This window comes from Sarcophilus harrisii, chromosome 2 (assembly GCF_902635505.1).
Source record: "Sarcophilus harrisii chromosome 2, mSarHar1.11, whole genome shotgun sequence".
In the NCBI taxonomy this organism is placed as follows: Eukaryota; Metazoa; Chordata; class Mammalia; order Dasyuromorphia; family Dasyuridae; genus Sarcophilus; species Sarcophilus harrisii.
This window is the reverse complement of record NC_045427.1, coordinates 589,013,959-589,027,683: the sequence shown is the minus strand read 5'-3', so window position 1 is coordinate 589,027,683 and position 13,725 is coordinate 589,013,959. Positions and strand designations below refer to the sequence as shown.

At 37.8% G+C, this 13,725-nt stretch overlaps 1 protein-coding gene across 2 annotated transcripts in view; it reads left to right on the top strand.

Moving 5' to 3' along the window:
* ALDH18A1 (aldehyde dehydrogenase 18 family member A1) overlaps positions 1–13,725 on the top strand; it is a 55,961-nt gene that overhangs the window by 15,034 nt on the left and 27,202 nt on the right. Inside the window, exons 3-7 of one of the 2 annotated variants that reach the window (XM_031956152.1) lie at positions 2,033–2,256; positions 6,957–7,106; positions 7,189–7,293; positions 11,338–11,490; positions 12,056–12,146. In XM_031956152.1, the coding sequence (XP_031812012.1) occupies positions 2,033–2,256; positions 6,957–7,106; positions 7,189–7,293; positions 11,338–11,490; positions 12,056–12,146 (723 nt within the window). Of the gene's footprint in view, positions 1–2,032; positions 2,257–6,956; positions 7,107–7,188; positions 7,294–11,337; positions 11,497–12,055; positions 12,147–13,725 lie in introns of both variants that reach the window. The other variant, XM_031956151.1, reaches the window with a different exon arrangement.

The window sequence follows — 13,725 nt, the reverse complement described above, 5'->3', positions numbered from 1 at the left end:
TGAAAACTTATTCATTTTATACCCTTCTTCTGTTACTGCTAATATCTAATAGTAAAGTCCTGGAAATTCTCTCCAGAGAACATCTCTTAAACCTGTCCCCTTATTTTGATTTATGCTACCACCATTGTGGTTAAAGCTTTCATTACTTCAGGCCTGAACTATTGTAAGAGTCTTCTAATTGGCCTGCTTTTTTCCATACTCAATCCTTTTCAGTCTATCCTTATCAGGGTTTTCAAAATATTCAGTTGTTTTAGCCTGGCATTAAACTATCACTTCAGCTTTATTTTAAATATTACATTTCTTCATGCACTCTATATTTCAGTCAAACTAACTATGGTCATTTCCATGACCTCAGCATGGTATTTCCTGCCTCTGTGCATTGTGTCAGCAGGCATCTCTCACCTGGAATGTACTACTTTCCTTCTACCCTTAAAAGTGTTCTTTTCCTTCTCAGATTTTCCTGGAGCACTGTGTCTTTGGCCCCATTATATCTGTCATTTATATTATACTTACCTGTCTGTACGTCATTTCTTCCCTAGTAGAATAGGTGCTTCTTAACCATGTAATTTTTTATCTTTATACAGGTACTTTGCACCTAATGATGTCTTATATATAGGCTTTCAATAGGTATTTGTGGAATCCATTTTGGGAGGGGGGAATGGTCTGAGAAAAATATAGATAGTAGATTTAACTATAATCTATTATGTTTGTAAAAAAAAATTACTTTTAGTTAACTTTTAACTTTTGCTTTTGTTTCCATTACTTTTTATTGAATAAAGTATAAATGATTATTCTTTAAGCATCAATATGACTCTTAAATGAATGCTCCTCTAAAGTTTTATAAACTTATTTGTTGACTTACTAGTCAGGAGTCAAGAAAAGCTATTAAAAACAAACCAACCACAGACAAATGGAAGAGATAATGATTCCACGCATTAAACAAAATTTTCTGATGTTTTAAAAAAGTTGACAGCATCTCACTTACATTTTTTGTTGTTTGTCCTTCATTCTTGAAGAGCATCAGGACATCAAGGAGGTGATGTCATGATATGCAAAGTGAGTTGGATTTCAGTGAGGGAAGGGTGTACAAAATCACCTGCCTTACTTTCTCCTCCAGAGCCATCTGGGTCCCACAGCCAGATATGCTTCAGGACAACAGGAGGTGGCCTTGGATCCAATGGGAGACCTTGGCCTTTTTAAGCTAAGATCTTCAATAGGTCTCAGTTTGACTGAAGCCTTGGCTCATTCAGTGGCTCATTTTTTCCCCACTTTGGATTCCTACATCTATTAACATTAATAGCAATATAGATAATATTAATAGAATTATGAATTTTCAGATCATGTTGTCAGCCTTTGATCTTTATTTTCTCTGTAGCATTTAACTTCCAAATAAAGACTTCATTTCAGGAAATCCACGACACTCTGTGGAAAGCCTATTCTATTTCTCAGTGGCTTCAAGGAATAGGAACATCAGATTTTTCAGTGACCTATTTTCAGATCATAGAAAGAAAATATTTTCCAAGTATTAAAAATGCTTCATATTAGCAATTTGGTTGCACAGCAGTCAGAGATAATTAAAGAAAAATGATGAGAGACCAACAAAGCCACTTTTCGTTTCAGAAACCCCGTCTTCTCCATGTCCTATTTTTCCTGCTTTCAGCTTTGCATTTAGGATCCATGTGTCACTGACATACTGTGCAGATGTGGGAAATTCAAAGATAAGTCAGACAAGGTCTCTGTTCTGAGTTGTCTCTGTGTATTTGTGTGAATCTTTTGTGTTCTACCTGCTGTGTGTTTTTATAATGTCTAGATTTTATGCTTCCACAGGTTTGAGTTCATGCTTGTTAATAACACTAAAAACACCTGCTCAGTAATGTCAGTCAGACACAATAACAAAACTCTTTGAATGCTGATATTGAATTGTAGGTTTCAAGCCACCATTTTTTAGCAGCAGGAGGTAGCTGTTTTATTTGGTTTGATTTTTGTTGGGGAGTTTTGTTTGTTACAGATGTTGTTTTCTCCTCATCTCTAGATTGTCTCATCCAACGACCGACCTTCGGCCTTAAATTTTCTCGTTCTTGGAGCAACATTCCCTTCATCACAGTGCCCCTCATTCGTACGCATGGCAAACCCTTTGCTCACCGGAGTGAGCTAAAACATGCCAAGAGGATTGTGGTGAAACTTGGAAGTGCTGTGGTGACAAGAGGGGATGAGTGTGGTCTGGCCCTGGGGCGGCTGGCATCTATTGTTGAGCAGGTAATATCTCTCTCTCTCTCTCTCTCTCTCTCTTTGTATATTTTTATCTGTCTCTCTCTGCCTTTATCTTTCTGTCTCTCTGTCTCCATCTCTCTCTCTCTCTCTCTCTCTCTCTCTGTCTCTGTCTCTCTCTCTCTCTCTGTCTCTGTCTCTCTCTCTCACACACACACACACACACACACACACACATATTCCTGTCTTGGGAATTTTGTGTCCTTTCTGACTTAAAATGCCATGTCCAGTTATCAGTGTTAAGATGAAGTTTAGCTGAAAGAAAACTTCACATTAGAGTAAGCAAATCTAGAGAATCCCATCATCAGTGTAGATGATAAGGTAAGTGGTAAAATAAGAAAATGGGGGTCAATGTGGGTAACATTGTAGGGCATCAATAGCAAAATGGGTTTCAAGAGTGATGGCATTATACCCTCTCAATCTACATCCTATTTTGATTCCTCAGAGAAAAGCACTATATGTAAATAAAAGGTATCCTTATTTGTGTGGTTTTTAAAAAATTATGTGGTTATAGAATCCACATGGGCCTTTCTTAATTTTATGTAAAAGTCATTAGGTTCTTATTTGGGGCACATTTTCTAGGGTGAAATTGTTCTCTGTTCTTTCCTTTTTCACAAAACAATAGTTGATCTATTATTCATGGTCTCTCATGATACTAGTTGTTGACACAGTGCTTCCTTTCCATTTTGCTTGCATCTTTACCATCTCATGAAAACTGTACTTTCTTCAAGTATCTAAATCTTAAAATTCCTCTCCCTGACTCCACATTTTCCAGCTTTCCTCCATGCATAAAACCTGTTCTGTATTGTCAGGATGGCTTGTGGTTCCTCGATTTTACTTTATCTCTGTTATGTCCCTTCTCCCTGGTGCCCCAGGACTTCTCATCTCCAGTTCTGGAGTAGTTTTCTTCCTCTGCTTCTGTTCCCAGTGTGGAGAGAGTCTCAAAATGCATCTAATTTCACCCATGACACGTGTGTAGTACATAACCTTGCCAGAGCCCTCTAGGTTCTTCTTTTTCCTTTTACTATATTTTTATTGACTCCCTGTTCTATTCTACACAGCAGCTATTCTCAAATATTTTTCTTTTTTCTTCAAGTATAGCTATACCTCCTTGTCACCTTCTTGAACTCTTAAACTGGGCGTCCCCCAGAGTTCTATTCTTGTTATTTTCACTCATATAACTTCATTCATTCACTCATTCCAACTAAACTGATGACATCTCCTGACTAGGACCATCTTCTGAGTCCAGAATATTTAGACATCCCACTAGTATCGCAAACACAATATGTCTTAACACAAGCTTAGTAGCTTTTCTTCAGGACTTGCTTCTTCTTCTGAATGAATGAACTCTTTCCATCCTGGGTAACACCATTTCCCCAATCTTCTGTGTTCAAAACTTTAGTATCATCCATAATTCTCCTTTGCCTGTGCATTGTTTATCCAGTCAGTTTTCAGGTCTTCATGAGTTTACTGCCATAGTGTTTCTCATATGAGTGCTGTCCCCTTTATTCCTACTGCCACCACCTCAGCATCAGCCTTTGTTGTTGCCACACTGCCTAGATCATTTCAGCAAGTTAACTGTCTTATTGAAATCTTTAAACTTTGATATTATCAAGTTTAAGTTTAAATTTAAAAAGTAAAGTTTAAATTCTTCCTCCACTTGTCTCCCTGCCAGTAGAACCTTTCCTTGTTACAAATTAGCATAAGTTAAGCCAACAACTCTTTGGCCGTGTCTGATCTTTGTGTAGAAAGAAGATGAAAGGTATGTTTTACCTTTAGTTTTTTTACATCAAGATTGATATTGTAATAATCAGACTTGTGATATTTTTAAGTATTTTGTGTTATTTTATAAGTTGCCATTTTGATTCTGATTTCTTTTAAAAAATTAATTTTTTTCAGGTAATAAAAAATTTTGCTTGCTTTTGAATTGGTACATGTAATTTGTTTAATAGTTTCTCCGGATTCTATATATGTGCTATTTCTTTACGTATAATATCCCATTGCATTTATTTGCCACATTGGTTCAGCCATTACCCAGTTAATGTACACCTACTTTTCTATCTTTTGGTTCATCTTTTCTCCCTTCCTTTCGTCCTTCTTGCTTTCTCTCTTCTTTCCTCCATCTTCCTCCCTTATCTCTTCCTTTCCACCAAAAATACTTCTATAGGTACTCTTATATATGTGGAACTTCTCCCTACTTCTTTGACTTTGAGGCTTTAGTGGTCTTACTGGGACAAAGAGTATGTATAATTAGTGATCTTTATAATAGTTCTAGTATCTTCCATAAGAATAGGCTTAGTGCATAGTTCTACCAACAGTGTATTAATGTGCCTGTATTCCCACAATCCTTCCAATAATTGCCATTTTCTGTTTTTAGTCATCTTTACCAGTTTTATGATGTGAGGTGAAACTTTTGGATTTTTCAGTTTGCATTTTTTTATTAATGATTTGAAACATTCTTTCATATGGTTTCTGATATGAAAATTTCCTGTTTAATCTATTGGTCATCCTGCCATCTGGGGGAAGGGGTGGGGGGAAGGAGGGGAAAAATTGGAACAAAAGGTTTGGCAATTGTCAATGCTGTAAAATTACCCATGCATATAACCTGTAAATAAAAAGCTATGAAAAATAAATAAATAAATAAATAAATTTTTTTTAAAAAAGAAAATTTCCTGTTTATATCCTTTGGCCATGTACCAATTAAGGAATGCTCTTTGTTTTATATATTTGTGGAGTTCTCTATATTTCTTGGATATTAGATAGCAAAGTTATATGGTGTGAGAATTCATACCCCTCCATTAATAGCTTCTCTTATTATTCTAGGTGCATTAATTTTTGCTTACATAAATGTTGAATTTTATGTAAGGGTTTCTTCCTTCTAGCAACTGATCACAATGTATCATCTTTGGTTTGTATTCAATACCAATTAGCTATAGTTAGCAAGGGTACATTATATCCTTGTATAATTGATTCAGCCTAACTGCATCTCTTTCTCTTCATCTTATTGGTCCTCTCTCTGTCAGTCTCTCTGACTGCTCAGCTTACAAACTCAAAAGGTCATTCTTCTCTATTTTGAGTAGTAGATAAACTGAATGAACTTTACATATGCTTGGTGTGGTAGCTCACCTTTCTCATCTCTGCAGGCATCTTTGTCATGCAACTTCAGGATTTTCAGTTTTCATACTATATACAATTCTGAAAATGTTGCCTTTGAAACTTTCTAGCAGTCATATTTTTTCCCCTTCTTCATTCAAGTAGCTGCCATCAGGTATGGAGTGTCTATCTTGTTGTGGACCCAGATATACCATGTTTCTGTCCTAGGAAAACATGCATCCTATATTGAGAAAAGTCTTACTCTAGGCCATTAGTTCCAATGAGACTCAGACCAGGGAAAGAATCTACATTTATTTAAATTCAAAAATTGTCTTTTCTTTCATGATAACTTTGTTATCATGTTCCTTGCATTAAATTGTATAAAAATTTCAGTGCATTGATCTGGTCAGGTTAACTTCTCAGAGCTTTTCAGTAGTTTCTAGTTCATTAATACTAAGACCTCCCCTGAGTGTGTTTCTAAGCTAAGTCTGATGTGATGGCCACATAGAGATTGGAAAGTAACACTTTTTCCCTTAAGTTTTCATTACTACCAGGGTTATGATGTACACAGAGGATACTTTGAAAGGAGAAACCTTCAGGCTTCTCTTTTTGGCCCTTGGGATCCTTCACAATCAGGCATCATCTTATACTACTCTCCTTTAGGGATTCTGTGTCCTCATCCAACTGGACTGCTTCTTGCCTTGCCCTTTACAATCCTCTGAGAAAAATTCTGAGGTTAGGTGACCTACACAGCTAGCCAAGCTATGAGGTAGAATTCAAACCCACATGTCTCTATAGAGCATGGCACACTAGTCTCCCCTATCATGGCAGGTGACATTATGACTAGGAATTCTTAACTTAGTGTGACATGGATACCTTTGACAATATGAACACCGTGAGCATTAGCTTAGAATAAGTTTTCTTAAATGCATAAAATAAAATATATGGGATTCCCAAGGAAATCTTATCAGATAAAAGAAAAACAAGTTTACACACCTTTCATAATGGGTCTTAGAGGTCAGTTAAAGGAAGTGGCAAACAGATACTGAAAGTTTTTTGATCGAAGAAGTAACATAATAAAAACAGTTGCAAATAAGGGATCTGGCAATCTGATGATGTAGGATTAATTGGAAGAAGACCGGCACCCTCTTGAAAGACAGCCAAGTGCCCTTATAAAAAGTCTGGTGGGAATGGCAGGAAATAGATTATGGCTGGTATGATGCTTAAGAATCACAAAGTTTTTCTCAGTAAAATGAGACAAGCACAGGTCAGACATTGTCTGGGCTTTCCCACACTGACTGGATTTCTTGCACCTAGCCCAAGCCAGGACGTCCTAGCCCTATACCTGGTCATCGATTCATGATGATTAGTGCAGGAGAGTTTGGAGGTGGGTAGAGACTAACAAATGTTTTCACTCCTGAAATCAAGATTAAAGCATGAAAGGAGTGAGACCAGCTTTTGTGAAGTGCATGAAGGTGCCTGCCTTTGTCTCCCTGTTTTAGAGCCATTGACTAACTGAATCACAGCCTTATGTCTACTTTGACCCCTTTATGACACTGGAGAGAACTCCTGGCCTTATTTCTCTTTCCTGACAGGTGTCCGTGCTGCAGAATCAGGGCCGAGAGATGATGCTGGTCACCAGTGGGGCCGTAGCCTTTGGGAAGCAGCGACTGCGTCATGAAATCCTCTTGTCTCAGAGTGTGCGGCAGGCCCTGCATTCCGGACAGAATCAGCTCAAAGAGATGGTGGGTCCTGGAGTGCCTTCAGGATGCTAAAAGATGTCCCCTCTCCTTCTTAACAACTCATCTCCTTGTGGATCTGTTGCAGGCAGTTCCCGTCTTGGAGGCACGAGCCTGTGCAGCTGCTGGGCAGAGTGGGCTGATGGCCCTGTACGAGGCGATGTTTACACAGTACAGCATCTGCGCTGCTCAGGTGAGTGTCTGTCACACTGACTGAGCAAGCCTAGAAGTTCATCTTCAGCTTTTCTGCGAATTCAAAAGCTTAAGGTAGAAGGGGGTGGGGGAGGATAGGCATTCACTAAACACCTGCCTGTCTGGCACTGTGCTAAGCATTTTTTCAAACATTACCTCATCAGACCCTCCTCCCTGGGAGGTAGGCCCCCAGCCTGCTACCTCAAACCAAGGGGGTTTGCTTTACCTTTGTGCTTCTGCTTCTCTTAATGATGGGAATCTCTTGTGCAGACTCTTTAATTAGTATTAATTTGATAAAGTGCATGCTAGAATAGAGTTTGCATCTTGTAATTATCACCCTAATTATGCTGGTGCTCTTGCTGTTATTCCTTGAAATTTGGCCAGAGACCCCATCCATAGGTCAAGGCCTTCCAGTTCAGGCCCCTCTTGTAACCATGGTTCTTAAAGTCACATCCAGCTGTCTAGCACTACAGATTGTGGAATAGAGCCAGATAGACTTGTCCAGAGGTCACTAGCACATGCAGGAGCCAGAAATGAAACCAGGCAGTCTCACATTTTCCTATTCACCAGTATGTCTGGTATCATTCCTACACAGAGGTACCAGACCTTTCAGATTCTACTTTTGCTTTTTAAGTAGAGTGGACCAGAGCAAAACTTCTTAAACTATGGGTGGCAACTCCATTTGGAGTCACAAAACTGAATGGGGGTATCATGAAGTTATGATTTATTATCAGTAAATTTTTGATTATATATTTATTTTATAAATTTATATACCTGGGTCACATAAAAATTTCTCAGTCAAAAAGGGGTCCCAAGTAGAAAAAGTTTAAGAAGCTCTGAACTAGAGGACTTCTGAGGTTTCTTTCAGCTCAAAAATTCTTAGATAATAAAAATAACTTGATTTTTATTGCAGAATTGAAAAATGCACTTAAGTATTTAAATGCCTCCATATGCTAGATGGTGAGGTTAAAAAGCTTTTAAAAGGCTATTTTCTCTATGTTTAGAGAGTTTACAGTTTAAAGTTATGACATATGAACACAAATAGAGATATTCCATTGAAGTGCCTAGAAGTCAAAACAGAAAGGCGGAAATGAAGGAAGGATTCCATGTAAAGATGTAGATTAAGGTTTATTTCAGAGTTGTCACATGGTGTATACAAACACATACATATGAGAGAGGTCCAAAGATCAGGACGGGTCTAGCAGTCTTGTTGGGGAAGTGTTCCAGACAATGTGCATGAACTAAGACTAGAAAGATGGATTGGGTCCAGATGCTGGAGAATCTCAAATGGCAGTTTGAGGAGTACATCTTTGAGACAGTAGGAAGCCACTGAAGGCATTTTAAGTTGCTGAAAAGCTTTTCTCTTCTGAGTTCCAGGGAATAACATGGAGTACATTTGCCATAAAATCTATTAAGCTGCCCATCTTCTTTTCCATTGCCTTTTGTATCTGTATCTTATCTCTCTTCTTTTTCTTTGGTTACTTTTTTTTTTTTGTATTTCTGATTTTTCCATGTTTCTCTCTTTGTTTGGTTTTGCCAGTGTCCCATATTCTTCTTTGTCTCTCCTTTTCTCACTTAAGACTGTTAAAACATTAAATATTTTGCCACTTTACCTGTTGTTTCTATTGTATAATGATACAAGTATTTCACCTTATTCACTAATCTTCTAGATAGCAGTTTATGGGCCTCTTGCTCAAGCTACTTATTCAAGTTTTAATCTCCAAATGGACTTTAACTTTTGTTTTGTGGCCCCTTATCTTCTCTAATCATCCTTTATAAAAGGCCTTTGTTCATAGCTTTCTGGGAATCTTAAGTACTTTTTTCCAATATGGAATATAGGCTATCTGGTCTGTAATTTATTTCTCCAAGTTTGCCTTTCTTGTGAAGGCAAACTATATCATGGGCTCATTTCCTATCTCCATGGGCTCGTGATTTGTAGAATTTTTTCTCAGCTAACTTTTTCTTTTCAGATTTTTGAAATTATTTTTGATAGTATTTTATTTTTCCAAATACATGCAAAGATAGTTTTCAACATTCACCTTTGCAAAACTTTGTTTCTCCCTCTCTATTCTTCTTGCCCTCTCCCCCAGACAGCAAGTAATCTGATATAGGTTGGACATTCACAGTTCTTCCAACTATATTTCCATATTCATCATGCTGCACAAAAGGGAAAAAGAAACATGAGAGGGAAAAAAACAAGCAAACAAACAGCCACAACAAAAAAAAGATGAAAATACTATGCTTTGATCCATATTCAGTCTCCACAGTTCTCTCTGAATGTGGATGGCACTTTTGTTTTTATCACGTCTATTGGAATTCCCTTGAATCATCTCGCTGTTGAAAAGATCCAGATCCCTAAATTGACCATCACATAATCTTGTTATTGTGTACAATGTTCCCTTGGTTCTCTTCACTTCACTCAGCATCAGTTCATGTAAGTCTTTTCAGGCCTTTCTGAAATCACCCTGCTCATCATTTCTTGTAGAACAATAATATTCCATTACCTTCATATACCACAACTTACTCAGTCATTTGCCAGCTGATGAGCATCCACTGTTTCCAGTTCCTTGCACTACAAAAAGAACTGCTACAAACTTTTTGCACATGTGTTCTTTTTCCTCTTTATGATCCCTTTTTATGAAAGACACTTTTGGATCAAAGGATATGCACAATTTGATAGCACTTTGGGCATAGTTCCAAATTGTTCTCCAGAATGGTTGGATCATTTCACAACTCCAACAACAATATATGAGTGTCCTAGTTTTCCCACAACCCTTCCAACATTAATCACTATTTCAGATAACTTTTTTGGATAATTTTAAAATTATTCTTCCTTCATTCCCCTTAAGAGTTTTTTTTTTTTTTTTTTTTTTTTTTTTTTTTTTTTTTTTTTTTTTTTTTTTTTTTTGCCAATTTGATTCTTTACTGTGCTTATTACCCCAAGACTTTTGTCTTCTCAATTTTAGTCTTTTACCTCCTAGAACAGTCATGCCTTAGGAACAGCTTTGTTGCTTTTTATCCATGACATGGGTAGATACTACATTTGATCATTCCACCCTACCTGTAACATTTTCCCATTCTTAATGCTATAGACAATGGGAAGAAACATTTTCCTTAAATATCAGAAAAAAAAATAGCTGACGTTAATGTAGCATTGACAAAATTTAAAATTTCTTCTTATCTTCCTGAGAAAACCCTGTGAAATAGATATAGCACAGGCAGAATCTCCATTTGGAGGAGTGGGATTAGACTTTTGATTTTATTCGAAAAGAATGCCCATGGCAAAAGTGTCTTCTGTAATGCATGAGCATCTACTGGAATCTTATAATTTTAGGCATTCCCTGGGACTTTGCTCAGAAAACACTCAGAAAACAACCGGTTTCTGTAAGAGACAGGTCTTGCAGGCAGGTTCTCCAGGCTATCAGGGTTCTCTTGGCTTAGTGACTGTTTTACTCCAAAGTATATAGAGGATGAGTTAAATGGGAGAGATAGGACCAGGATGATCTTGCAGAGAAGGCACATAATGAGTTAGAGATGAAGGAGGCTCTTAATAAATGTTGATTTGGTGCACTTGCTGCAGAATCTTCTTGGAGAGTGGATTCAGTTGCTGTTTCAGGGAGTTTAGTTGCTGTTTATGAGTGGTCAGAGTTACTTAAACCACCAAAGTGGCCTTAGGATTTAGCAGGCTTCTGAAAGTAAGGGGTGGCATCCTATGCTCCAGATTGTTTTTAAAGATGTTTTGATAATTATATTTCAGTATAGCAGTATAAACGGTTTCTTTCTCATCCTGTGGGTTTTATTTTATGCATTTAATAACATTTCTGAGAAGGAGGCCACAGGCTTCACCAGATTGTCACAGGAGTCTGCAATGTGGGAAAGGTTAAGAGCCCTCTCTGAACTGAGAGCCTCTTTGTCCTTTGTGGAGTACTAGAAGCCCCATTTATCATGTAGTTATCAGCTCGGTGGCTGGTATAGCATCATCTTCATGTGTATTTAACCTATGGTTCTCAGATTCTTTCCTCTGACATTATTTATTTGTTCTTAGATTTTAGTGACCAACCTGGATTTTCATGATGAACAGAAACGCCGGAATCTCAATGGGACACTTCATGAACTGTTACGCATGAACATTGTCCCGATTGTCAACACAAATGATGCTGTTGTCCCCCCAGCTGAGCCCAATAGTGACTTGCAGGGGGTAAATGTGGGTAAAGTATTGCTGAGGGTGGAGCCTGTTGGAGCTACTAATCCCTGTCTGCTGCATGTACTAACCACCCCAAGCCCCAAAAGCAGTGATGTGCATGAGGTGGGGAACTCCTCAGCCAGGCTGAGTTGGGCATGAACTCTTCAAATATGAGAGGAGGGATGTTAGCGGGATCAAATGGTCTAAATTTCTAGGAATATGGCTCATTGATGTGGCATGGTACCCAGGAGGCTTCAGGGTTGTGGGACGGAAGCCTAGGGGTTGGGGAAGGGCCCTTGGGAGCATGCAACTCAACCCCTCCCTTGCCAGATGAGCAAACTAAGGCCCAGAGGTGCCTTGTCCAAAGACACACAGGCAAGGCATGGTGAAGGCAGGAGTGGAAAACCAGGACCTCTCCCTCTGGGTCTGATTCTCCTCTCAGGAAGAATGGGAAGAGAAAACCATATAGCTGAGACTGCAGGGACTTTGGCTTTCTTTGTATGCTATCTGAGCCTTAATGCTTATCTAGGTCCATTCTTAGGCAGCATGATTCATTCGTGGCATTTTACCTGAATTCTAGGTCATTAGTGTTAAAGATAATGACAGTTTGGCTGCCCGTCTGGCTGTGGAAATGAAAACTGACCTCTTGATTGTGCTTTCAGATGTCGAAGGTATGTGGTGAGATTTTTCTTTCATCTGTGACCACATCCACTCCTCTGAGTATTGTTTAAGATCCCTTCTTGGTTTTGGAAGCTGATACACATTGCACTGGCCTTTCTCCATTTTCTTCTTCCTAGAGTTTGGCACACCTACTTCCTGGCTGACTCTAGCTTTGTCCTCACTATAAAAAAAAATAAAATTCATTTGTTCTGAATTGGCTCCCTTCCCCAACCATAGAAAAGACAAGAAAAACAAAGGCCATTAAAGTGTGTTTAGTTAAATAGAATTAATTTTGCATTAGCCATATGGGGGGAAGGGGGAAATAAAGGAAAGAGAAGAAAAATGCTTCAATCTGTACTCAGGATTCATCAATTCTCTTTCTGGAGATGGATGTTTCTTTACTTGTCCTGTGGAATTTGGCTAGTCATTACGTTGATCAGAGTTATTGTATCAGTTCATACAAGCTCTCTCAAGTTTTTTTCTTTTATTCCCTTTATCATTTCTTACAGGAGAATAGTATTCTGTCATATTCACATGTTATAATACTTGTTTAGCCATTCTCCAATGGATAAATACCTTTTAGTTTCAGCAGCTATAAATATTTTTGAATATATGGATTCTTTTCTTTTTTCTTTGATCTTTTTGGGATAAACACCCAATATTATCACTGGGTCAAAGGGTATGCACAGTTTAATAGCTTTGGAGGCATATTTCCAAATTGCTTTCCAGAACAGTTGAACCAGTTCACAGCTTTACCAACAATACATTAGTGTATTTGTTTTCTTATAACCCTTTGTTTTTGTCATTTTTCCCTTTCTGTCATGCTAATCAATCTGACTGAATAAGGCAGTACCTTAAAATTGTTTTAATTTGCATTTCTCTATTAGTGTTTCAGAGCATTTTCTTTTCATATGCTTATTGGTTGCTTGGATTTTTTTCTTTGATTTCCTTGTCTATTGCTTGGAGAGGGGGTCAGAATCAGAATCGGAATCAAAATGATTGACTCAGCAAATCTCACTCAGTACTCTGTATCTTAGAAATGAGACCTTTATCAGAGAAACTTGCTACAAAGATTCTTTCAAGTATCCTGCTTTTATTCTGAACATAGCTGCATTAGTTTTGTTTGTGCAAACCCTTTTTTTATGTAATTAAAATTATGCATTTTATATTCTTTGAACTTCTCTGTCTCTTGTTTGATCATGAACTCTTCCTTTAGCCATAGACCTGATAAGTAATTTCTTCCATGTTCCACAATTTTGCTTATGCCATCTTTTATCTAAATCATGTAACCATTTTAAGGCTTTCTTGACTTATGTGAGATATCAGTTTCTGCTGGGCTATTTTCCAGTTATCCCAGTACTTTTGTTGACTAGTGAATTTTACCCAATAGCTGAGACCTTTGGGTTTATCAAACACTAGATTTGCTGTGCTCATTTGCTTCTGAATGTTGTGTAATCTATGCCATTGAGTGACAGCAATTTCTTATACAGTATCGAATTGTGATGGATTATAGCTTTTTAGTATAGTTTGAAATTTGTTGTTAGTAGGCCCCCTTCTTTCACATTTTAAAATTTTCATTAATTCCCTTGA